General features: G+C 35.2%; 1 protein-coding gene across 2 annotated transcripts; it reads left to right on the top strand.

Moving 5' to 3' along the window:
* The first annotated feature begins 3,567 nt into the window (after window positions 1-3,567).
* LOC110145675 (alpha-amylase 2B-like) lies at window positions 3,568-27,173 on the top strand. 2 transcript variants are annotated; one of them, XM_020906106.2, is made up of 11 exons: window positions 3,568-3,827; window positions 15,182-15,395; window positions 15,729-15,875; window positions 16,931-17,128; window positions 17,523-17,753; window positions 18,574-18,707; window positions 21,800-21,922; window positions 22,016-22,115; window positions 24,879-24,997; window positions 25,104-25,229; window positions 26,541-27,173. In XM_020906106.2, exons 2-11 carry the CDS (start codon window positions 15,228-15,230, stop codon window positions 26,728-26,730), a joined length of 1,536 nt encoding a protein of 511 aa, XP_020761765.1. In that variant the 5' UTR covers window positions 3,568-3,827; window positions 15,182-15,227; the 3' UTR covers window positions 26,731-27,173. The 2 variants fall into 2 exon arrangements, with proteins under 2 accessions (XP_020761765.1, XP_020761767.1); XM_020906108.2 differs by lacking the exon at window positions 3,568-3,827 and adding an exon at window positions 3,952-4,049.
* The last annotated feature ends 371 nt before the right edge of the window (window positions 27,174-27,544 follow it).

Genomic DNA, 27,544 nt, shown 5'->3' with positions numbered 1-27,544 from the left:
GCTTGAAGAGCTTTTTTAGCATTTCTTGTAAGTCAGGTCTAGTGACTTCAGCTTTTGCTTGTATAGGAAAGCCTTTCAGTTCAGTTCAGTCACTCAGTTGTATCCAACTCTTTGTGACTCCATGGACTGCAGCATGTCAGGCTTCCCTGTCCATCACCAACTCCCAGAGCTTGCTCAAACTCATGTCCATTGAGTTGGTGCTTTATTTCTCCTTTATATCTGAAGGATAACTTTGCCTGATAAAGTATTCTTAGTTGTCAATTTGTAATCTTTCAACATAGTTAATATATCATGCCATTCCTTCCTGGCCTGTAGAGTTTTTTGTGAGAAATCCACTGATGGTCTAATAGAGTTCCTTTGTAGATCATGTTCCTTTTTTCTCTGGCTAAATTTAGGATTCTTTCTTTATCATTTTTTTTTAAAGTTTCATTGATATGTCTATTGGAAAAATTTTGGTATTGAGATAACAGGCTGTTCTATTCGCTTCTTGAACTTGTATGTCTAATTCCTTTCCCCAGTTTGAAAAGTTCTTAGCTATTATTTTTCAAATAAATTCCCTGACCCCTTTTACCTTTCTCCTCCATCTGGTACACTAGTTATTCTTATATTTGTTTCTCTGATCAAATCCTTAGGGTTCATAGGGTTTCTTTATTTTAAAAAAAATATCTTAGTTCTTCTAACTGGATCATTTCTAAATTCTTATCTTCCCAGTCACTTATTCTTTCTTTCATCTAATCTGTTCTGTTACCTTTGCTGTCTAATGAGTTCTTTATTTCATTTATGGATTTGTTCAGCTTCAGAATTTCTGTTTGGTTCCTAAAAATTCAACTTCTTTGGTCAACAGTTCCTTTTAGTCATTAATTTTGTTCCTAAGTTCATTGACTTTCCTTTCTGAGTTTTCTTATAGCTTATTGAATTTCTTCATAATAGCTACTTTGAATTGTTTATCAGATCTCAGTATTTTATGCCTTTGGGTTCAGTTCCTGGAGAATTATTATTTTCTCCTTGTGATACCATATTTCCTTGATTTTTCATGTTTGACAGTATGTGCCTTTGCTTTTACAGTTGAAGTAGCAAATACTTTTCTTAGTTAAGAAATGTTTACTTGGACTGTTACAGCTCAACAGGCTGACGATTAGAAAACTTTCTTTTGTTTTCCAGAAGGAGGCAGTGTAGCTCAAGTTTTGGATTTCTCCTGTAGATACTGGCTCTTGGGACTGTGCTCGCGAGTTTAAAAAGAATTGGCATCAATATGGGGGTAGGCTTGCTTAGGCTTAACAACAGATTTTGGGGGTGCCATAACTTGATAGGGGGATCCTAGAGTTGGGGAATCCAAGATTCCTGAAGCAGATAGTAGGAAACATGTTCCTCCAATGCCTTTATCTTATCTGCCCCTTTTTTCTTCCCCTCCTTCCCATCACAGAAGTCACTCCACAGAACTCCAGATCTACTAGGGAGAAATGGGATCTTGCATGTGGCCAATTTGTCACTCACCACTTTTGTTTTCTGCCGCCTCCTCTAACACAGAGGTAGCTACTTCCACTGCCAAAAGCCCAGTGTCATTTAAGGATCACCTAGGAGAGGAGAGCTGCCTCAGTAACGTCTTCCTTCTCCTCTACCTCCAGCCATGGCTCAATCCTGCTCCAGTGGCATGCTGGGTTCCCTCATCAAGCTGGCTGGACCTCCGCAAGTTCTCTCTTTTGAGGGTCCACCCAATTGTGTGCTCTCCAGGTTACACTTCTGCCAACTGGAGCAAATGAGAGTGGGGCAGACTCATCCATTCCCTTGAATCTGTAGCCCTCTTTGAGGCCCTATCTACCTACAGGAGGGTAGAAATCTCCTAAGTGTCCTGTATAAAAAATGCAGAGGGCTTTTGTTTGGTTGTGGATGTCCAATTAGTTATAAGTCAAATGGGAGAGGAAAAAAGGAACAATTCACACCACCATGATGCTGATGTCATGTCAGTTTTGCTCCTTTTTAGAGTGGTTGGTTATTTGTCTGGTGTAAATGCTACTTGTTTGTTCTTAGATCTTATTTTCTACATCAATAAAATAAGATGATTATATTTAGATAAGTATTTTCAAATGACCAAAAAGCAGGATAAGAACAATGTATTAATGGCAGTTTTTTATAATTTCATGATTTTATATTAAATATATATATGTATTTGAAATTTTTGTTATTACTGAAAATCTCGAAATCACTGGACTAATTTATTCCAATAGTCTCTCTCAATGTTAACATTCCCTGATCTTATGGTTTATCCTTCCCTTGACTTCTTACCTTCCAAGAGAAAGAAAATGTCATTTAAAAATATTTTATGAATCAAAGATCTTAAGGGAACTTAGTGGTTGTATCACTCAGGAGAGAATATGTTATGCTGTAGTAACAAAGAACTGAAAATTATCAGTGCCTTACAGTAGAAAAGTTTATATCTCATGTTCATCTCAGATTAACAAGGGGATTCTTCATATCAGTCACTTTATAATCTGTCACAGAAAATCATCTTGACACGTGTTTTGCAATCATAGAAGCCTCAAAGTAAAAATGTTGCTTCTGTTTGCATTTCATTGCCAAAGCAAATCGCATGATCACACCTGAATTCAATATGACAGAGGTGTATATTTCACCTGCAGGGAGGAACACTGAATATTGATAAGCCACAAAATATTCTGTGGGTGAATATGATACCAGGAATAAAAACTAACAGAAGTATTAATTTTATTTAGAATGAAAGAAAAAATAGGAAATTTTGGAATAACTTACTATTTCTGTAATCTTCTGAACATATCAATATTAACTGAACAGAAATTTCCATATTTTAAGATATCACCACATATAATTTTTTGTTTGATTTTTTAGAACCACCGAGTGAGGGAGATTAAAAAGACTAAATTGTGATAAAAACTCACTGCAGTGTTATTAATAGATCACTTGGTTTTGAATTTCAGTGTCAATATTTACTAAATTATGTTCATGGACAAACTGCATTATTCCATTTCTTATTGTCTCAGGTTCCTTCTTTAAAGACTGAGTATAATCATAATTCTATCCTGAATTTATATATCTGTGGGGAGTCAACGTGGTAATACATGGAAAAGGAACATAGTAACACTTGATTCACATCACTAGTCATTATTTTTTGAAATTTTATCATATTTATCAACAGTACTGTTATTCTCATTTTTCAAATGAAGGCCTAAATGCAATCTACAGATTTTAATGTTTTCCCTGAGCTTCACATAGTAAATGGCAAAGCTTGGATTCAAAATTAGATTTCCAGTTTAGAGATTTTGTTTACAGTCTACTTACACTTAACTAATTTGACACAATCATACTCTAATCTGTGTCTTTAAGGTTATTTTAGCAAATAGTACCCCCCGCCCTGCCATGGGTTGATACAAATGCATTGAGAGAAAAAGACTGATTGAGATTAGGAGAGGATATTGAGAATGAGAAAGGAAAACAGAAAGTAGGCAACTGAGAAGGTGTGGTGTAATTAGAAGAGGAGGCCAGGGAGCAAACTGAGCTGGGGGAGGGAGGTCAGCAGTTTGCTTGGAAGCAGGAGGGAGAGTGGCCAGATCTGGGGTCATGTGGGGCTCAGAGTATACTCTTTGTACAAATTAGATTTGGAGAGTTTGAGCAGGATTGTGAGAGCACCTCTTGAAAAGAAGAGTATTTATAGGAAATCTAAAAATCCTGAATTCAGAATTTGTTTTTCCTCACTGAAAAGAAAACTAAACCAGAACTATGTGATTTTGTTGTTTTATAATTGGAAAGACTGAACTGTGGATTTGGGAGACCACTCACTTAGAGAAGTTGATGTGGTAAGTTATTAAAATTGTTTTGAGTGTCATATAGTTTGCTCTTCTGTTTTTTTTCCTCAAAATGAGTGATTTCTGTCATATGCTTTGATACAGTTCAGAGTTCACAATCTATCTTAGACTTGTTGACAACTCAGGTTTCAGTATCCAGCAGCACAAAATGTACTCTGTGTTTGAAATGCATCTGGGCCATGGTCAAAGTGTTTCTCTCGTTTCATAAATGTGGTATGTAAACTTGATTGTCTTTACCTTTATTTCTCTAATCTTTACAAGTGACTTATTATCCTGAGAATAAACCTTGTAGATAAGTCTAAGTAAACAGAACTGTTTTTCTTATCATTAGATATGTTTTATTGAGACTTCAAATATAAATGTTCTCTAAAGAGTGTTGCTTTGTTAAGATATTATCAAACATCCTATTTGATATTTTTTAGGAATTCCTAAGACATCTCATTTGGTAAATTATAGTAACCATTAGAGTTTTAAAATAAAAATAAATTTCCACTTTTTAGAACAATCCAGAAAATATGAGGTGTGGGCAACCGAGCACTGATACTAGTATTACTGTGAATAGCTTCTCTGAGTAGAACCACTTTAGGAAGACTGTAGTAACAAGTAGACTATAATAACAATAGAGGTAGATGTAACAGCTATTCCAAGTTCTTATTTTTCTGTTTTGTTATTAATGCCAAAGATGTCAAGAATTTACAGTATTTACCTTCCAAGATATAAATACCTGTTTTAATGTCTCTGCTCTGAAGTTTATAGCTCTTTAGATTAATTTAGATGAAATTTAAGATTACATGAGAAAACATATGACAATGGCTGATCCTTGGTAGAAGTTATTATATGTTTTCATATCTCCAGCTATGCTCTGATACTAGTGAAATCCCCCAAATTGTGTCTGCAGGTTATCCTTTATTCTAACAATACTTTTAAATGCTTTGTGAAAAACGCTTGTTATTTAAAGGACAGTTCAGAGATAACTGATGAAGCAATGATGAGAAGTTTTTACAAAACTAATATGTGGCCTGCCAGAAACTCCAAAGAGGTTTTAAAATGAGAGAGCTAGAAAGAAAGAAAAAGAAAAGAAAATGGGGAAAAATTACAAGTGAAAAACATTCCTGGTTTCTTCTTGTCACCATCTCTTCCTCTGGGGGGATATGAAAATACTCTGAGATGTAAAAAATATTTGGGAAGAGTAGAATGAAAAGACAATATTTAAGATGAAAAGTGAAAGTGGAATGAGACCATGAGTTTCTAGTATTTGAATAACACCAGAAGTAAAAATAACAATATAATAATAATATTACAGCAACCAAATATTGATACATTGAGCTTTTACTGTATCCATGCACTGGTATAACAGTTTTACATGTGTTAATCAATTTAATCATCATAACAGCCTTATGTGGTACATATTGCTTTTTTCTAGTTTATAGATAAATTTTAAGATCACACAGCTGATAAATGTCAAGGTCAGGATTTAAACTATATTTTATGTAACTCCTAAAATCTTATTCTTAACCATTACATTTTTACATTTGAAACTTTGAGTCAAGTGTGAAGTTCAAATGATGCTCTTGTCTCTCAACTCTTTACCACCATCAGTGCTATGTCATCCACTCTCTACTCAGTCTTTCCTATTCTGTTTCTAATATTCATCTACATTCAATTATTTTCTTGTCCTCTTTGCAAATTTTCCTTCCTTTTTTGTTATTGAAAACATTTATTTGATAATTAAATTCCTCTCCCTACTTTGAAGGCAACTTATATATGTTCCCTCCTACCTGCCCCATCATATAGACTGCAAAGCTGTAACATTGGATTCAATATCTGCATTGGTACCTCATCAACTTTCAAGAGTCCAGCTCTCCAGGTCTGATAATCCCCCCAGAGTGCATTGGCCCATGCATGCTAGTTGCTTATAATGGCATTTGTTTTGATTGGTTGGTGTCTGTGCTAAATCAGTTGTTAAATATTTTGTACATCATTTCTGAAACTATCACTTCTTTGTTGAAAACTGCCAAATCTCTCTTCTTTCTTCATATCTAGTGTTTTTTAATACAGTAAATGCAATATATCCCATATTCACTCTTCAGGGTCCCTAAACCAAGTTTGCCTCTAGATTACACTATGAATAATAATAGTATTGTCATTGTTTTACTCACTGACTTCTAAATCATTGAGTCATTAACCTTTAAACCATAGAGTCCTCTTTGATTCTTCCTTTTCTCTATTCCCCTACATTTGATTAGCTACCATTTTTGTATAATTATCTCCACCAAATCTATTGTTGGGCTTCCCTGGTGGCCCCAACAGTAAAGAATCTCCCTGCAATGTGGGAGACCCAGGTTCCATCCCTGGGTCAGAAAATCCCCCAGAGAAGGAAATGCCAACCCACTCCAGTACTTTGCCTGGAAAATTCTATGGTCTGAAGAGCCTAGCAGGCTATAGTCCATGGGGTCAAAGAGTCAACACAACTGAGCAACTAACACACACAAATCTATTGCCTCTCTCCCCTTTATATCAATTCATTATTGCTGAATAACAATAATAACTTACTATGTCTTAGACATCTCTTTGTCGACTAAGTAGTTCTTCTACTGATTTAGCTATGGAACAATCATTCAACTACAGTTAGCTGGTAGGTCAGCTCACATGATTGGAAAGGCTCAGGCCACTTAAATCTCTCCATGCGGTCTTCTATCCCAGTTATCACACCACAATGGTCTCAGATTTTCAAAAGATGTGGAGATGACAGTCAAACTTCTGACTGTTTGTATCTTTTTTGCTGATATCCCCCTGGACAAAAGAAGTTATAAACCAACTCCAAAATCTATGTAGGAAGAGATTCCACAAAAATACTGGCAAATGTCATTCATTGGGTGGCACTTATTGGTACATAGTCTGCAATTTTTATTTTTACTGCTAAAATCCTAGTTCAGATTTTTCATCACTACTCTGTTTTACTACTGCATAAGTTTCTATCTTTGCCTGCCAATCCATCTGCTATACTCCAGAAACTCTAATCAGGTTACTTTCCATTTTAAAAAACAAGCAAAACCTTCTGTAGCTTCTCATAGTTTTCAGAAGAAAGTCTGCTTACTTCTCCCTGACTTTGCAAGACCCTCAATATAATTTTACTAAGTTCTCCACCACTTCTAATTCAATGTTCTATAAAACTATATTAATTTCTTGCTATTCTCCTTGCCCAATTCCTACAATTGACACACATTTTTCCCCCTTATTTTAGAACCGTTTCTCCTTATCTCTTTTCATTAAAATAAAACTGTTTCTTAAGGGCAATTTTCAGTCAGTTCAGTTCAGTCGCTCAGTTGTGTCTGACTCTTTGTGACCCCATGGACTGCAGCACACCAGGCCTCCCCTTCCACCAACTCCTGGAGCTTGCTCAAACTCATGTCTATCAAGTCAGTTTTGCCATCCAGCCATCTCATCCTCTGTGATCCCCTTCTCCTACTGCCTTCCATCTTGCCCAGCATCAGGGTCTTTTCCAATGAGTCAGTTTTTTGCATCAAGTAGCCAAAGTATTGGAGTTTCAGCTATAGCATCAGTCCTTCCAATGAATATTTAGGAATGATTTCTTTCAAGATTGACTGGTTTGATTTCCTTGCAACCCAAGGGACTTCAAGAGCCTTCTACAACACCACAGTTCAAAAGCATCAATTCTTTGGACAAACCATTTCAGCATTCTTGTGTTAAGGACCCCTTGAACAGTATGATAAGGCAAGGCAGTTTTACATTCCTCTCTTCTGTCAGTCACAAAGGATTTTCATATTAATGAAATCCCAGAACACTTTACTCATATGTCTCTTAAAATAAAGATTATGTCTTTCATTTTTTTATTGTTATTTGTATTTGTGCATGGACTTGTCCTTTCTCAGACTTAATATGATAAAGGTGCTACAACAGTGTTGTCCAATAGAAATATAATGAAAGCCACATATGTAATATAAAAATTTTAGTAGCCATATTAAAGGAGGTAAAAAGAAACTGGGGGATTTAATGTTAATAATAAATTTTATCTAGCCTAGCTTCCCTGGTGGCTCAGATGGTAAAGAATCCTCCTATAATGTGGGAGACCTGGGTTTGAACCCTGGGTTGCGAAGATCCTCTGGAGGAGGACATGGTAACCCACTCCAATATTCTTGCCTGAGAATCCCCATGGACAGAGGAGCCTGGCGGGCTATAGTCCATGGGGTCACAAAGAGTCGGACACAACTGAGTGACTAAGCACAACACAATGTATCATAAAGTATCTCAACATGTAAGCAACATACAAATTAATTTTTACATCCTTTTTCATACTAACTCTTCAAAATTTGAAGTGTATTTTACATATATAACATGTTTCTGTTTCAGTTCAATGAGTCACTCAGTCGTGTCCGATTCTTTGTGACCCCGTGAACTGCAGCACGCCAGGCCTCCCTGTCCATCACCAACTCCCGGAGTTTACACAAACTCATGTCCATTGAGTCGGTGATGCCATCCAACCCTCTCATCCTCTGATGTCCCCTTCTCCTCTCGCCTTCAATCTTTCCCAACATCAGGATCTTTTCAGATGAGTCAGATCCTGGCATCAGGTGGCCAAAATGTTGGAGTTTCAGCTTCACCATCAGTCCTTCTAATGAATATTCAGGACTGATCTCCTTTAGGATAGACTGGTTGGATCTCCTTGTGGTCCGAGGGACTCTCAAGTCTTCTCCAACACCACAGTTCAAAAGCATCAATTCTCAGCGCTCACCTTTCTATAGTACAATTCTCACATCCATACATGACTGCTGGAAAAACCATAGGCTTGACTAGATGGACCTTTGCTGGCAAAGTAATGTCTCTACTTCTTTTATATGCTGTCTAGTTCAGTCATAACTTTCCTTCCAAGGAGCAAGCGCCTTTTAATTTCATGGCTGCAGTCACCATCTCCAGTGCTTTCGGAGCTCAAAAAAATGAAGTCTGCCACTGTTTCCAGTGTTTCCCCATCTATTTCCCGTGAAGTGATGGGACCGGATGCCGTGATCTTATTTTTCTGAATATTGACCTTCAAGACAACTTTTTCACTCTCCTAGTTCACCTTCATCAAGAGGTTCTTTAGTTCTTCTTCACTTTCTGCCATAAGGGTGGTGTCATCAGCATATCTGAGGTTATTAATATTTCTCCCAGCAATCTTGATTCCAGCTTGTGCTTCTTCCAGCCCAGCATTTCTCATAATGTACTCTGCATATAAGTTAAATAAGCAGGGTAACAATATACAGCTTTGACATACTCCTTTTCCTATTTGGAACCAGTGTGATGTTCCATGTCGAGTTCTAACTGTTGCTTCCTGACCTGCATACAGATTTCTCAAGAGGCAGGTCAGGTGGTCCGGTATTCCCATCTCTTTCAGAATTTTACACAGTTTGTTTTGATTTACAGTCAAAGGCTTTTGCATAGTCAGTAAAGCAGAAATAGATGTTTTTCTGGAACTTTCTTGCTTTTTTGATGATCCAACGGATGTTGGCAATTTGATCTCTGGTTCCTCTGCCTCGTCTAAATCCAGCTTGAACATCTGGAAGTTCATGGTTCACGTATTGCTGAAGCCTGGCTTGAAGAATTTTGAGCATTACTTTGCTAATGCGTGAGATGAGTGCAATTGTGCAGTAGTTTGAGCATTCTTTGGCATTACCTTTCTTAGGGATTGGAATGAAAACTGACCTTTTCCAGTCCTATGGCCACTGCAGAATTTTCCAAATTTGCTGGCATATTGAGTGCAGCATTTTCACAGCATCATCGTTTAGGATTTGAAATAGCTTAACTGGAATTCCATCACCTCCACTAGCTTTGTTCGTAGTGATGCTTCCTAAGGCCCACTTGACTTTGCACTCCGGGACATCTGGCTCTAGGTGAGTGATCACACCATCATGGTTATCTGGGTTGTGAAGATCTTTTTTGTATAGTTCTGTGTATTCTTGTCACCTCTTCTTAATATCTTCTGCTTCTGTTAGGTCCATACCATTTCTGTCCTTTATTGAGCCCATCTTTCATGAAATGTTTCCCTTGGTATCTCTAATTTTCTTGAAGAGATCTCTAGCCTTTCCCATTATATTGTTTTCCTCTATTTCTTTGCATTGATCACCGAGGAAGACTTTCTTATCTCTCCTTGCTATTCTTTGGAACTCTGCATTCAAATGAGTATATCTTTCCTTTTCTCCTTTGCTTTTCACTTCTCTTCTTTTCACAGCTATTTGTAAGGCCTCCTCAGGCAACCATTTTGCTGTTTTGCATTTCTTTTTCTTGGGGATAGTCTTGCTCCCTGTCTCCTGTACAGTGTCATGAACCTCCATCCATAGTTCATCAGGAACTCTATCAAATCTAGTCCCTTAAATCTATTTTTCACTTCCACTATATAATCGTAAGGGATTTGATTTAGGTCATACCTGAATGGTCTAGTGGTTTTCCCTACTTTCTTCAATTTAAGTGTGAATTTGTCAATAAGGAGTTCATGATCTGAGCCACAGTCAGCTCCCAGTCTTGTTTTTGCTGACTTTATAAAGCTTCTCTGTCTTTGGCTGCAAAGAATATGATCAATCTGATTTCTGTGTTGACCATCTGGTGATGTCCATGTGTAGAGTCTTGTCTTGGTTGTTGGAAGAGGGTGTTTGCTATGACCAGTGCATTTTATTAGCCAAACTCTATTAGTCTTTTCCCTGCTTCATTCTGTACTCCAAGGCCAAATTCGCCTGTCACTCCAGATGTTTCTTGACTTCCTACTTTTGCACTGAAGTCCCCTATAATGAAGAGGCCATCTTTTTTGGTGTTAATTCTAGAAGTTCTTGTAGGTCTTCATAGAACCGTTCAAATTCAACTTCTTCAGCATTACTGGTTGGGGGATAGACTTGAATTACCGTGATATTGAATGGTTTGCCTTGGAAACAAACAGAGATTATCCGTTTTTGATCTGTCATTTTTGAGACTGCAAGTACTGCATTTCTGACTCTCTTATTGACTATGATGGCTACTCCATTTCTTTTAAGGGATTTTTTCCCATAGTAGTATATATAACGGTCATCTGAGTTAAATTCACATATTGCAGTCCATTTTAGTTTGCTGATTCCAAAAATTTCGATGTTCACTCTTGCCATCTCTTGTTTGATCACTTCTAATTTGCCTTGATTCATTGACCTAACATCCCAGGTTCCTATGCAGTATTGCTCTTTTTACAGCATCAGACTTTACTTCCATCACCAGTCACATCCACAACTGGGTGTTGTATTTGCTTTGGTTCCATCTCCTCATTCTTTCTGGAGCTATAGTTCCACTGATCTCCAGTAGCATATTGGGCACGTACTGACCTGGGGAGTTCATCTTTCAGTGTCCTATCTTTTTGCCTTTTCATACTGTTCATGGGGTTCTCAAGGCAAGAATACTGAAGTGGTTTGCCATTCTCTGCTCCAGTGGACCACATTTTGTCAGAACTCTTCACCATGACCCATCTGTCTTGGGTGGCCCTACATGGCATAGTTTTGTTGATTTAGACAATGCTGTGGTCCTTGTTATTAGATTAGTTAGGTTTCTGTGGGTGTGATTTTCAACCTGCTGCCCTCTGATGGAGAAGGTTAAAAGCTTGTACAGCCACTATGGAAAACAGTGTGGAGATTTCTTAAAAAGCTGGAAATAGAACTGCCATATGACCCAGCAATCCCACTTCTGGGCGTACACACCAAGGAAACCAGATCTGAAAGAGACACATGCACCCCAATGTTCATCGCAGCACTGTTTATAATAGCCAGGACATGGAAGCAACCTAGATGCCCATCAGCAGACGAATGGATGGGGAAGCTGTGGTACATATACACCATGGAATATTACTCAGCCATTAAAAAGAATTCATTTGCATCAGTTCTAATGAGATGGATGAAACTGGAGCCCATTATACAGAGCGAAGTAAGCCAGAAAGATAAAGACCATTACAGTATACTAACACATATATATGGAATTTAGAAAGATGGTAACGATAACCCTATATGCAAAACAGAAAAAGAGACTCAGATGTATAGAACAGACTTGTGGACTCTGGGAGAAGGCGAGGGTGGGATGTTTCAAGAGAACAGCATCGAAACATGTATATTATCTAGGGTGAAACAGATCACCAGCCCAGGTTGGGTGCATGAGACAAGTGCTCGGCCCTGGTGCACTGGGAAGACCCAGAGGGATCGGGTGGAGAGGGAGGTGGGAGGGGGGACCGGGATGGGGAATACATGTAAATCCAGGGCTAATTCATTTGAATGTATGACAAAAACCACTGCAATGATGTAAAGTAATTAGCCTCCAACTAATAAAAATAAATGGAAAAAAAAAAAAGAAAGCTTCCTGATAGGATAGACTAACTGAGGGGGATATATTTCAAGGGTTTAATAGTGAAGTTTTCCTTGTGGCTACCGTATTGGACATTGCAACTCAAATATTCTATGAGAAACCTTGATGTAGTACAGAAAATGTTGACTTGTATTAGGTCGATTATCAAATTTCAAGTTTGTAACTTATTATGTGGGCCTGAACAATGTAAATTGGTCTCCCTGAGCCTTAGTTTTATGTGTACAAATTTTCCGCAATGATTAGAGTAGACTGTATTGTACAATTTCTGACATAGTGTTCATTTATTAAAAAAAAAAATCAATGTAGACACAACCCAAGCTACACCAATGTCTTGCACAGTATCTGAATTTCATAGTCTGTATGTTGCAACCATTTTTTGATCACATAAGCCATTATGCTATTTGTTTTGCAAGGACCATTAACTATGAAGTCTACCCTTAAGGAAATCTGTTCCAGAATGATGGCCATATAAATACTTACTTTTTACAGTAGAAATCAAATATCACTTAATAATATCATATAAGTTAAAAAAAACTATCATACAGAGTAGTTCTACCTAACTATCAAGATAAGTTTCATAAAGATGCTTTATGCATCTGAAAGGCAGCATAGTTACTAGGTATTCAAGGGTGATGGAAGGGAACTTGAAAGTACTTGAAAGTCATGAAGAAATAAAGTTGCATGTAAAATATGAAGGAATTTTAGTTTTTCAATGGATGGGTATTAGGGACTGTGTGTTTGTGTTTCACTCCACCACAAAATTCAGATGTTAATACCCTACCTCTTCTCAGTGGGATGATATTAGGCATTGACAACTTTGTGAAGTAATTATGTTAAGGTAAATTCATGAGAGTGAAGCTCCCCTGATAGAATTAATGTCCTTGTAAAAAGCAAAAATAGTGTAAAATTCTCAATAGTCTACACTATGTGAGGATACAAGAAGGAAATTGGCCATCTGTGAACATGGAAGGGGGCTTTCACCAGACACTGGATTTCTGATATTTTGATCTTGGGTTTCCCAGACTCCACCAATGTGAGAAATAAATGTTTAATTATAAGCCATCCAGTCTATGATATTCTTGTTATAGCAGCTTGAACTAAATAATAATTTTAAAAAAAAACTTTGGACACAGAGATTATTCACAAAGTGAGTTGGAGGAAAGACTGAAGGAGAGTACTAGGATTCATAGGCTGCTCTTGGTATTTCCTCCATGAAGCTAGTACTTCTTCATTTTTCATCTTAGTAAATGGCGTCACCAAATACCCACTTCTTTAATTTTTCTCTTTCCCTTATTCTTGAGTTCTAATCTATCTATAAACCTATTGCATTTTTACCTGGGAAATGTATTCTGTCAATTCCCCAGTCCAAACTATTTACTTCTTTCCTAGACCACTGAAAAAGCCTACTGATCTGTTTGCTGCCATTCTTGTCTTCCTATAAGCCAATTTCTTCACAGCAGAGCAAGAATTATTTTTAAAAGTTAGAACCTCTTAGGTCCCTTTTTTTGAGCCTCAGTGGCCTTCTCTTTCATTACATTCTATAGGGTCCTACATGATCTGGCCTATTTCTCTTCACCTCATCTTGTTTTCCTTTCCACTTTGCCACCAATGTTAGTTGTGCTGACTTTTATTTATTTTATCTTTTTAGTGTCATTTGAGTATTCTTAGCTTTTTCCTACTTTGGGCTTTTATTATTGCACTTTCTTCTATCTAGATTACTCTTTTTCCAACCTTAAAATAACTACCTTCTTCTAATCTTTCAAATTCTACCTGAAAATCACTTTGTCAAAGGTACCTTCCCTGAATATTCAGTCTAAAATACACTGATAGTGAAATCATTTTCTATTTTATTACACAGTTATTTAATACTAGTTCTTATTGCCATCTTACACTGCTTTAGTATTATTATTATCTACTCATATATTTCTTTGTTTTCTACTATAAAGTAAGTTGCTCGAGAACAGTATCTTGTCTGTCTTGTTCATTGTTGTATCCTGAATATTACCCATTTTCTTAGCAAAGAAAACAGACACTCATTTAATGCTTGTTGAATGACTAGTTTAACTTTTTTCCCACCTGTACTATATTCTCTCTGGTAGAATTTCATGTATATTAAGAAAGAAAATGGATGTGAATTCATTAACAGTGTTTTATCAGGTAAAAGAAATACTTGGTTATAAGAAATAAGAGGGGGAATAAAGCCACACTCTACTGCTACAGCCAATGTATTAACCACAGGATTTGATGAAGAGAGGAGGGAGGAAGGTCTGTTTCCTCAATTCATGTCATTCTTCTTCCAAGTGGTTTCTTAAATCTTGGTGCAGAAAGTTAAAGGATTAAAATTTTTGGTTGAGGGTAAAACAAGAATGGAATTGAATAGTCTGTTTTTGTTTTGTTTTGTTTTTGAAACTGAAATGATACAAATGTTTGCAATATTTTGACTGTGAATTCAGTTGACTCTAATTGTTTTTTTCCTTCTATTAGTAAAGGACTTCAGAAATAAGGTCTTCTAATCTTAGCTAAGTAATGCATGATTATGAACTTTATATATATTTTAATATCTCTCATTGAGGAAAACATTGTTATAAAAGGTCATTTAGATCATGACTCTCCCAACCCCTGGTCATGGACCAGTACCAGTACCAGTCCGTGGCCTATTAGCAACTGGGTCTCACAGCAGGAGGTGTATGTGGCTGATGAGCCAAGGCCTCATCTGCTGCTCCCCATTGCTCCCACAACTCGAATTACCACCTGTACCATTCCCCACCCCTGGCTAGCCGTGGAAAAATTGTCTTCCATGAAACAGGACCCTAGTACCAAAAATGTTGGTGACCGCTGATTTAGGTGGTATTCCAAGGAGATTTTATGGATGTTCATCTGCTTAATGTTATTATTGATAGTTCTCTTCAGATTATGAATAAAGAGTTTGTGGTCCAAATGTTTATTCATGTTAACATTTACTTTGTAAAATATGCTTCTTACAGGAATACAGATATTTGCTGGAAAGAACACTGACAACTTCAGTGCAAAATGAAGTTCTTTCTGTTGCTTTCAGTCATTGTGTTCTGCTGGGCTCAGTATGCCCCACACACCAAATCTGGACGGACATCTATTGTCCATCTGTTTGAGTGGCGCTGGGTCGATATTGCTCTTGAATGTGAGCGATACTTAGCCCCCAAAGGATTTGGAGGGGTTCAGGTGAGTGTTGTTCATTGCATAAATTGCAGACTTTACTGTGCTGAGTGTAAGTGATAGTATCCTCTGTGTCTGAAAGCTAGGTCAACATTTTACTTTAGAATTAAAGTACTCTAAGTAAAACAGTTTTCTGAGGAAGAAAAAATTTGAAATTTTTGGTGACCTTGTTTTATTTCTAAGATAATTTTTTTTCAGCAGGATATCAATAGTTGCAAAAAATGTAGCTGCAAATACAAAGATTCAGAAATAATTTTAGACTATTGATTAGTTTCTAGAATATTCAGCGATATAAAGTAAGCCATAATTAGATACTTATTAAGTGTGTTTTATTTGTAGATCTCCCCACCCAATGAAAACGTTGTGATTACTGACCCTTCAAGACCTTGGTGGGAAAGATACCAACCAGTTAGCTACAAGTTATGTACAAGATCAGGAAATGAAAGTGAATTCAAAGACATGGTGACTAGATGTAACAATGTTGGTGTAAGTGAATTAAAGTTTTCTTTAAACATATTATATAGAAAAATAATTTATCTCTCTTGCCTTTTGTTCCTTTTATGCAGAATAATTTTCATATATTTTGAAATTTTACTTTAGCTATAAATTTATATTTTAAAAATATAAAATTTAGTTGTTACCTAATATTCAGCTTTTGTAATTATTTATATATATGCCATTTGTCCACTAAAGAAGATGAAGGAAAAGTTTAAGGCCAGAAGCTTACTTATAATGCAAAATAGCAACTTTTAACCCTTTGCCTGTACACATTCCTGGGAAATACTTTTCCAGTTTTAATAGGAAATTCTACTTATAACATTTGCTGATAGGTTCACGTCACTTGTTTCTCCACCCATAATCCTGGGTCTTCCTTCCCACAGGTTTTATGATGATATGTAATTATTTTCTCTTTGATAAGGAGGATAATGACAGGCAATACCTAACTTTATTTCTTCTGATCCTAAATAGATACCAGAAGCTGGCTTCTTTTTTCTTAGGACAACCCATGTAAATTTCAACAACAACAACAAAAAATCAGTAATCTCTCCTGCCTCAGCTGATTCTGATCTCCTGCCAATAATAGTGTCTTTGCATTTTTTTTTCATAGTTTTAGTAGTTTGGGGTTCATTTAATTTATCATGCTCAGTGCTTACTCAGTCATTTCTGACCTGTTGCAAGCCTATGGACTATAGCCCGCCAGGCTCCTTGGCCCATGGAATTTTCCAGGCAAGAATACTGTAGTGGGTTACCATTTCCTCCTCCAGGGGATCTTCTCTGACCCAGGGATCGATCCCATATCTCCTGCATCTCCTGCATTGCAGGCAGTTTCTTTACTCCTTGAGCCATTTGACCAAGTGGCTAGAATGCATGTAGGACTTCCATTCACAATGCTTTATTATACACTTTATTATACTCTTCTAAGATGGTAAGTTATAAAATAACAAATATTTTGGAGTGTCATCACTGTGCTATAAACTCTAAAAATAATATGAACTTCTACCTCTCTGTAAGCCAAACTGAAATAGAAATTTTTCTTTCAGGTCCGCATTTATGTGGATGCTGTAATTAATCATATGACTGGAAGTGGTGTGAGTGCGGGAACGAGCAGTACTTGTGGAAGTTACTTCAACCCTGGGACTAGGGATTTCCCAGCAGTCCCATACTCTGGTTGGGATTTTAATGATGGCAAATGTAAAACTGGAAATAGAGAAATTAAGAGCTATAATGTTGCTTATCAGGTACTTAGCAAAAATGAGCTATCTGTGCTTTTTATTATCCACATGTAGCTTACTGATCTCCATTTTAAATGTTAGTTTAGATTGTTTAGGAAAACAAGATTCCAAGTCTGACTGTTAAAAATAATAATTTCAAATCAATATTTAAAACATTTTCTCAAATCTAATTTTTCACAATGAAAAAGGTCATCCACTGTATTTTCTACATTCTCTATTTTTATAATGAAAAATATTTCAAAGGTATGTCTATACTAGAATGTCAGTAACCTCAGAGACCAGCGCAAATAAGGCATTATAGAAATATCTATTAATATTAATGAATAAATGAAAATAATTAAATGGATTCTCAGGTGGAGGTGATGTTCCAAGGATCAATCACAAAGTTTTACCTCTGTAGGTCAGAGATTGTCGTCTGCTTGGTCTTCTTGATCTTGCATTGGCGAAAGATTATGTGCGCTCCACAATTGCTGAATATCTAAACCGTCTCATTGACATTGGTGTAGCTGGTTTCCGAATTGATGCTTCTAAGCACATGTGGCCTGGAGACATAAAAGCAATTTTGGATAAGCTGCATAATCTAAACACAAGCTGGTTCCCTGAAGGAAGTAGACCTTTCATTTACCAGGAGGTATGTCAATACATGTGTATGCTAAGTCACTTCAGTTATGTCTGACTCTTTGCAACCCTATGGATCATGTCCATATAAAATAATACCATTTATTATTCATCAGAGCGTAATTCATCATCAGTATTCATCCATAATTTATCAGAAAATAAATGGCAGATTTCATTAAAAACACAGTTTCTTTAGATTAATGGATGAATCATTTATATAGAAGAGTGCTCCTTAGCCTCCTTTTATTCAGAGACTGTATATTTATCATAGGAGGTGTTTTATGCAAGTTCTGAGAATGTATATAGGTTGCAAAAATCTCTATGTCATACAACTTCCCCAGAGGTCATTATAAAAGACAGTATAATGTAGAAATTGTCTTAAGACAGGTTATCTGACTTTAAATCTTGGCTCTAGCACCATTAGCTGTATTTATTTAGTAAATTGATCAACCTGAGGAACAATTTTTTCAAAATTTATCAAAAAGAATAATGATAATGGTTATATCTTTATATTCTTTGGAGAATTAAAGAGGTAATGTTTATCAAACACTGAGAAATATTGTCAGCCAGACATTAAGTGCTATATAAATATGAGCTACTTTTATCATTTATGAATAAGACTAATTTGGACAGCATTCTCACAGGACAACAGGTTACTTTGTCATGCTCCTTTTAATATTGTACTATATATTTTAGCAAAGAAAAATATGAATTTTGATATAAGGAAGACTATTTGGGGCATTTCATGTAAATAGTATAAAGTTATTTTCTATATAATTTTAAATTGTTAAAATTCTTTCTTAAAATGATATTTTTTTCTTCATTTCTATGAGGTAATTGATCTGGGTGGTGAGACAATTGCAAGCAGTGAGTACTTTGGAAATGGCCGTGTGACAGAATTCAAGTATGGTGCAAAACTAGGCACAGTTCTGCGCAAGTGGAGTGGAGAGAAAATGGCTTACTTAAAGTAAGTGAAATACGATTTCTTTCATTTGAATTATTTCGCAGCTTTATTTGTGATATTGCCCCAGCATGAGTTTTCTTCTTAATGCATTTTTGTTTAGACAACTCTCAAGGATTCATTTACTAATAACAAGTGTTATACTTCCATAACTGCTAAGGGATGATCATTATTATTTAGGATGTCAATCACAAGGAGGTGCTTTTTGAGATCCAAAGCATAAAATAGAGATTCTAATCTGTGATTTTGATCTAGAGATTTCAGTGTGACTCTACTAGATTTGACTAATGTTTACATGTAATTTGTAAAGGTCAGGTTATTGTTAAAATGATTCTATAATTTATGAAGTTCCTACAGTGAAGCCATGCTACAGAATTACATATATTAATCAACTAATTGATTTCTAATATTAACATTATAACAATATAATATTGAAGGCTTATTTAAACCCAGTTTCTCATTCTGTATTGTATGATAGTGGATGTTGGTCCTTCTGAAGCCCATCTAAGTTATAATATACTGAAACTTCTAAAATATCTTTTCTAACAAAAATCTTATACCTGTAACATGAATGTAATTTAAGTAATTCCTACATATATACATGTATGGAATGTATTCCTAGATAAAATTGAGGTGGCCAAAACGTTCTTTCAGTTTTTAAGTATAAATAAAAGATACATTTTTCATTTTTACCAAGAACCTTATTGAACAACATATTCACCATTTAGTTCCACTATCTTCTGCCATTTTCCAGGCAACTTCATAATTCTATCCTCCCAAAACTTTTTATATTTTTGAGCAAAGAAGTATTCCAGATGCCTTTTACAGTCTTCCAGGTAATTGAAATTTTTTCCATTAAGAGAATTTAAAAAAGACTGAAAAAATGGGAATTTGAAGGTGCAGTGACTGATGATTATGGCAGATGAATCAGAACTTCCCAGCTGAGCTGTAACAATTTTTGCCTGGTCATCAAAGAAATATGCAGTCTTGAATTATCCTGATAGAAGATCTTGCGTTTTCTGTTGACTAATTCCAGTTGGTTTTTGTTGAGTGTTGCTTTCAGTTGGTCTCATTGAGAGCAGTCCTTGTTGGGATTAATAATTTGTTTTTCCAGAGGAGCTCATAATAGAGGACTTCCTTCCAATCCCACCATATACACAGCATCACCTTCTATGAATGAAGAGTGGCCTTTGATGTGGTTGTTGGTGGTTCATTTTGCCCCATGATCTCTTCCATTCCACATTATTATACAGTATTCACTTTTCATTCCTTGTTGCACTTTTGTTTTTAAAATGGAATGTTTTCTTTGTGTTTAATTAGAGAACTGCATGCACAAATATAGTCAAGAAGGTTTTTTTCCCCCACTTAACTATGTGGAACCCAAATATCAAAGTGATTAAACTAACCAAGCTAGTGCAGATGATTTTCAATTCTTGATTTGGGTATTTTGAGTTTGTTGGCCATCACATGTGTGGTATCACATTGATTGTTCTCAAAAGTGTCTTAATTTGATCACTATCAACTTCAACGAACATCATCTAGTAAGAAATCTCCAACATGAAACTTTGCAAAACTTTAAAAAAATTTGCACTTTTTGACACATTCAATCAGTAACAGCACTTTTTCCATACCCTGCACAAATCGTTTTTTTGCATTTCAGTTACATTTTTGTTTCTTGAAATGTTTGGCATCCCTGATAGCTCAGTTGGTAAAGAATCCGCCTGCAATGCAGGAGACCCCAGTTTGATTTCTGGGGTCTCTAAGAGTTGGACACGACTGTAATGAAGCATAGTATGCCAAAAATGCTGCTTTTTTTTCTTCCAACATTAATATTAAAATGGCTAACAAAAATTCACCAATTTTGATAATTTTTTTTTTTAATTCACACTGCTTTTTTTTTTTTTTAATTTTTATTTTATTTTTATTTTTTTTCCATTTATTTTTATTAGTTGGAGGCTAATTACTTTACAGCATTGCAGTGATTTTTGTCATACATTGAATTAGCCATGGATTTACATGTATTCCCCATCCCGGTCCCCCCTCCCACCTCCCTCTCCACCCCATCCCTCTGGGTCCTCCCAGTGCACCAGGCCTGAGCACTTGTCTCATGCATCCAACCTGGGCTGGTGATCTGTTTCACCCTAGATATACATGTTTCGATGCTGTTCTCTTGAAACATCCCACCCCCAGGTTCTCCCATAGAGTCCACAAGTCTGTTCTATACATCTGAGTCTCTTTTTCTTTTTTTGCATATAGGGTTATCGTTACCATCTTTCTAAATTCCATATATATGTGTTAGTATACTGTAATGGTCTTTATCTTTCTGGCTTACTTCGCTCTGTATAATGGGCTCCAGATTCACCCATCTCATTAGAACTGATTCAAATGAATTCTTTTTAATGGCTGAGTAATATTCCATGGTGTATATGTACCACAGCTTCCTCATCCATTCATCTGCTGATGGGCATCTAGGTTGCTTCCATGTCCTGGCAATTATAAACAGTGCTGTGATAAACATTGGGGTGCACGTGTCTCTTTCAGATCTGGCTTCCTTGGTGTATATGCCTAGAAGTGGTATTGCTGGGTCATATGGCAGTTCTATTTCCAGTTTTTTAAGAAATCTCCACACTGTTTTCCATAGCGGCTGTACTAGTTTGCATTCCCACCAACAGTGTAAGAGGGTTCCCTTTTCTCCACACCCTCTCCAGCATTTATTGCTTGTAGACTTTTGGATAGCAGCCATCCTGACTGGCGTGTAATGGTACCTCATTGTGGCTTTGATTTGCATTTCTCTGATAATGAGTGATGTTGAGCATCTTTTCATGTGCTTTGACAACTGTCACAACACAATCTAACTAAGTTGTTTCAGTTGAAAGATAACTAAGCACTACTAGAGCCATCTAATGGCAAAAATCAAATGCAACTTTTGGCCAACCCAATATATCTATATATATTACATTTAAAAAGCCCTGAAAATAATCATTTAATTAGAGAATTTCCTTACAGGTTCCTATAGTGAAAGGCATAGACATTTAGGTTACTCTAAAGTCATTGTAAAAGAATACATATATGTGTTTTTAAGATTTATTTTTTAATAGGAACTGGGGAGAAGGCTGGGGTTTCATGCCTTCTGACAGGGCACTTGTCTTTGTTGATAACCATGACAATCAGCGAGGGCATGGAGCTGGGGGAGCTTCTATTCTTACATTCTGGGATGCCAGGTAAGAAACAAAGTTCCCCATTTTTAAACCTACATTTTAATGATGTCAAAAATATTATTTTCTTCTATAATAATATAATTTCATGCCTTTTAGACTGTACAAAATGGGAGTTGGATTTATGCTCGCTCATCCCTATGGATTTACACGAGTAATGTCAAGCTACCATTGGCCAAGATATTTTGAGAATGGAAAAGTGAGTTTTGGTGCTGTCCAAAATATCTTTTTCTCAAAAAAAAAAAAAAAAAAGGTTAATTTTGGTTTAATTTCTTGTGATGTTGTTACATTCACTAGTTTGTCAAATATTTATTAAGTGTAAATTTGATGCAGTGCTCTTTTAACAATGCAGTGGATATTTAAAAGTTAAAAATGTGTGTAGGCTGTTTCAAAGATAACAAATATACACTCTTAGCCAACCCCCCTACAAAAAAAAGTACCACTTAAAAATAAGGATACAGTAAGTAAAAATGTATATTAAGGTATTTGGAAAGTTTGTGAAAAGTTTTCTTTTCAAACTGGAGATTTCAAGTGCAGCATCATACAGCAACTTCATACCTCAAGGGGAAAATTCTCTTCAGATAAATATTTCTCTTGTTTCTAGTAGGTTCTTTTCAAGTTGAGAAGTCCACTACTACTTTATACAGCAACTCATTCTATTCTTAGATAGCCTTAATATTTAGGTGTTCCTTTATATTGACCCAACTTATAGTTTCCACTACAATTAGTCTTTTTTTATTTCTGATGTCAGGAGTCATGGCCTATGTTCATTTCCCCTTTTCCATAACATTTGCAAGGCTTTTCCAAGACTTCTGTATGCTAACAACTCTTAGCTTTGTCCATCATTCATCATGCCATATGACTTAAGACAGATGTTGATAACCTTCCTTGACATAATCTGTCTTTTCCTATGATTATCTTTGAAAGTACCAATCGGAAATTTGGCCAGTTAAGTAAAGGATGTTGTTATATTTTGATTAAAATACTTATTGAAAAAAGAATGAAATAACATAATATTTATTTAGCAATTATCATCTGTAAAGTATTCAAATTTTATAGAAACAGTCATATATTCATTTTATAGAAGAGGAAAGTTAGGCACAGAAGTTATATGTATTAACTAAGTTTTCCTTGTTAGCAGTAACTGAACCTATTACTTATTCTTAGTAATAGAACCTAAGACTAAGTCTTTTAATCTTGCTTTTTCTAACAATAAAGTCCTTGCCATTTCAATGATATTACACTCACTTCCTATAGTGATAATTGAAAAGTCATTGTAATTCCCTAGAAAGATAATGAGAGGGTTAAAAAAAAATCATTCCCTTGTTTGAAATATGGCACTAGAGATTGAGAAGTTAGGGATAAGAAAAATTCAGTAAAAATACTGAGCAAGTTGGATAGTAAATGAAGACATTACAAAGACACAAATAGGACAGATTCGGTTTAGTGTACTAAATGAGTGGCTCAGATGGTAAAAATAAGGACACATGTAATGTTAAAAATCTAAGCTTTTATCAATAAGTAGTAAAACTGGATATTTGTTTTATATCTGGATATTTGTTTTATATCCAGAACAACAAGTAGGAAAACTGGATAACTATATGTAAAAGAATGGCATTAGACCACTTCCTAACACCATATACAAAAATAAACTCAAAATGGATTAAAGACCTAAATGTAAGGACAGAAACTGTAAAACTCTTAGAGGAAAATATAGGCAGAACATGCTGACATAAATCACAGCAAAATCCTCTTTGACCCACTTCCTAGAGTAAGCGAAATAAAAACAAAACTAAATAAACGGCACCTAATCAAACTTGAAAGTTTTTGCACAGTGAAGGAAATTATAAGCAAGATGAAAAGACAGCCCTCAGAATGGGAGAAAATAATAGAAAATGAAGCAACTGACAAAGGATTAATCTCTAAAATATACAAGCAGCTCATGAAGCTCAATATCAGAAGAACAAATAACTCAATACAAAAATAAGTGGAGAGACAGAAGACCTAAACAGACATTTCTCCAGAGAACACATACAGATGGCCATTAAACACATGAAAAGATACTCAACATCACTCATTATTAAAGAAATGCAAATCAAAACTACAATGAGGTAGCACCTCACATCAGTCAGAATGGCTATCACCAAAAGATCTGTAACTGAATGCAGGAGAGGATGTGGAGAAAAGGGAACCAACCCATTTGCACTGTTGGTAGGAATGTAAATTGATACATTCCTATTGATGTGGAGAACAGTATAGAGATTTCTTTAAAAATTAGGAATAAAATTATCATATGACCCAGCAATCGCACTACTGGCCATATACCCTGAGAAAACCATTATTCAAAAAGACACATGTACCCCAATGTTCATAGCAACCCTATTTACAATAGCCAGGACATGGAAGCAACCTAGATGTCCAGTGACATATGAATGGATAAAGTTGTGGTACTTATACACAATAGAATATTGCTCAGACATAAAAAGGAATGAATTTGAGTCAGTTGAACTGAGATGGATGAACCTAAAGCCTGTTATATACAGTGAAGTAAGTCAGAGAAAAATAAATGTATTAACGCATATATATGGAATCTAGAAAAATGGTATGTTTCAACCTATTTGCAGAGTAGGAATAGAGACCTAAAGAACAAACTTGTGGACACAGCAGGGGAAGGAGAGGGGGAAAAATTGCGAGTAACATTGAAACATACATCACCATATGTAAACTAGATAGCTAGTGGGCAGTTGCTGTATTACTCAGGGAGCTCAACCAACTGCTCTGTGACAATGTGGAAGGGTGGTATTGGAGGGTAGGGCATTGAGGAGGGAGGAGGCATGTGTATACTTGTGGCTGATTCATATTTTTATGCAGCAGAAGCCAACACAACATTGTAAAGCAGTTTTCCTCCAATTAAAAAATAAATATGAACTTTTAAAATTTACTTATTTTTTTGGTAATTGAGGATGTTAATGATTGGATTGGGCCACCAAATAATAATGGAGTAATTAAAGAAGTTACTATTAATCCGGATACTACTTGTGGCAATGGCTGGGTCTGTGAACATCGATGGCGTCAAATAAGGTAGGAATACTTATTTAGACATATCCTCTAATAATAAATTTTCTTAACATTTTGTTTTAAACTGTTGAAGCATTCATCATTATTTCACATGCTCTTTTATTTTTAGGAACATGGTTATATTCCGTAATGTGGTTGATGGCCAACCTTTTACAAACTGGTGGGATAATGGTAGTAACCAAGTAGCTTTTGGAAGAGGAAACAAAGGATTCATTGTTTTCAACAATGATGACTGGTAAGTAAATATCAGTTAAAAATGATATTTTATGCTAATATTCTTGGTTTATTCTTTTCCTGCTCATTTACTTTTTTCATCTCTGAAAAATTCTTTAGATGGCATATTAAGAAAACATAATGATCATAAAAAAAGAAGAAAAATGATGATGATGACTGTTATTCTTTTGACCTCTGTTTATAAGTGCTTTCTTTTCTAAGTGGAGTTATTTTTTGTGTACTCTTGCATATCTTTGGCAGATATGATGCACATGTATATGCCCCGCATATAAAATACACAGCATAGTTAATAAAAACTTTGTGAAATTTCTAGAAGAACGTCTTATAGGAATTTTAAGTCAATAATGGAAAAATGTTCCCTCTAGTACGAAATATCTTTTTCTATAACTTTTTTTCACCTATTCTACTATCTGGTTTTTTTATCTTCTTTTAAACTTTACTGTCTCTTTGTGACGAATACTTCTTAAAGCAGATATATAATGAATACATATAATACATATAAATGTCATTTAATCACCTCAGGAGATTTTTGAGTTTTAGTTCTGAGACATCTCACACTGATTTTCATTTATGATACTTACAATTCTCTGCCTCCAGTATGCTGTTTCCCTTATGTATAGAACTACAGCTCAGAAGACCTCATTGCAAGCAGTTGCAAAGTCTTAATCCAAGGCCAACTTCCACTCTTCTTAGCTCACTCTAGGCCAACATATATTTCAGTGACAAAAAAAATAAATAAAGTATATACTTATCTTCCCCAAGAATTTATTGCTAGTCCTTTGATGTCTGTCTTTTATAGATGGGAGAAACAAGTTTATGAAACATCTTTATATTTTGAAACTGTATACTTCTTTATAGAAATGTGAGATTTTTTTTTATTTGCAACCTCAATTTATTTTAATTTCTTGAAAACAATTTTTGAAGAAATAATCAAATTTAAATTCTTGAAAGTAATAAGTATCTTCTTAAGTTCAGACAAAGGCAAATTAAAAATATTTGTGTTTACCAAAGGTAGTAATTTTCTCTAAGGGACACAAGTCACTCAAATCTTCGCTGATACTCTTCAACCTTATTTTTTTTTTATAAAATTTATTATTGACTAGGAAACTCTGAAGTCCTCTATTAGAATTTTGTTGGCTCTGAGAAAACTGGTTACATCCACTGAAGAGGTCTTTGTGTTTTAATTTTATTTTAATTGAGATCTTGACTGCTTAGAATTCTATAGCACACAATTAAACTATTTTAGAGACAGTCTCTAATCTTGATTTTACCTGTGGAAAATTCAAGTTAAATCTTAAATTTCATTTTACAGGGCATTATCTGCAACTTTGCAAACTGGTCTTCCTTCTGGTACATATTGTGATGTTATTTCTGGAGATAAAATTGGTGACAGTTGTACAGGAAATCAAATCAATGTTTCTTGTGATGGTAATGCTTATTTTTCTATTAGTAACTCCGCTGAGGATCCATTTATTGCAATTCATACTGAATCTAAATTATAAAATGTAAATTAAATACATATATATATCCAGAGAAATAAAGTTTATTATATATGTAATATATAACTTCATAATTCATTAATTTTGGTAAAAGCTATAATAAGTAATCAGCTTGAACAACTCAGAAAAGCATAAAAATGATAATTATAAGTACAGTCAACATTTTGTTTCATTTTCAAGATTCTCATTATGTTATTTGTCAAAAGAATTTCTAAGAACTCAGAAAGGTATGTTGAAAAATATGTTTGTTGCCATTAACACCATTTGCCCAGCTATGTATCTCTAATCCACATCTGTATTTCTTATATAAAATGTTTCTAACAGAAGCACAGCATAGCTGATTTAATGATGATTCCTATACAGTCATACAGGTATAACATGGGTATTTTTCACAATGTAAAGACCCTTTCATGATTAAGAAGTTAAAAAATAAAAGAAACAAATTATGTAGTCTATAATTCTTAATTCTCTTGAGCTCACAGGTATCTTCTCCTGCTTTATATTCTTTCTTCTTTTTCTTTCTCTTTCCAATAGCTTTAACATGATGATGTTGTATGGCTTTTGTTCCATCTCCTAACCCCTAATATGGATGTATGTTTAGGTAGGGCTCTCATGGCACCCTACACTCAGATTTTCTTCCTGATCTTTTAGGTATTTATTCTCCTTCACTTTGATTATAAATTTGAAATTTATTAACTCTCTCATCTATTCTTATAACTCTCAGTTGTTTTATTTTCATGATTAAATAAGAAAATAAAAGCCATAACTTGGAAACTCTCTTTTAACTCATAAATCTTGTATCTATACTTGCCCCTAT

This window comes from Odocoileus virginianus, chromosome 5, assembly GCF_023699985.2.
Source record: "Odocoileus virginianus isolate 20LAN1187 ecotype Illinois chromosome 5, Ovbor_1.2, whole genome shotgun sequence".
Classification (NCBI taxonomy): domain Eukaryota; kingdom Metazoa; phylum Chordata; class Mammalia; order Artiodactyla; family Cervidae; genus Odocoileus; species Odocoileus virginianus.
This window is presented reverse-complemented; position numbering and strand designations above follow the sequence as displayed.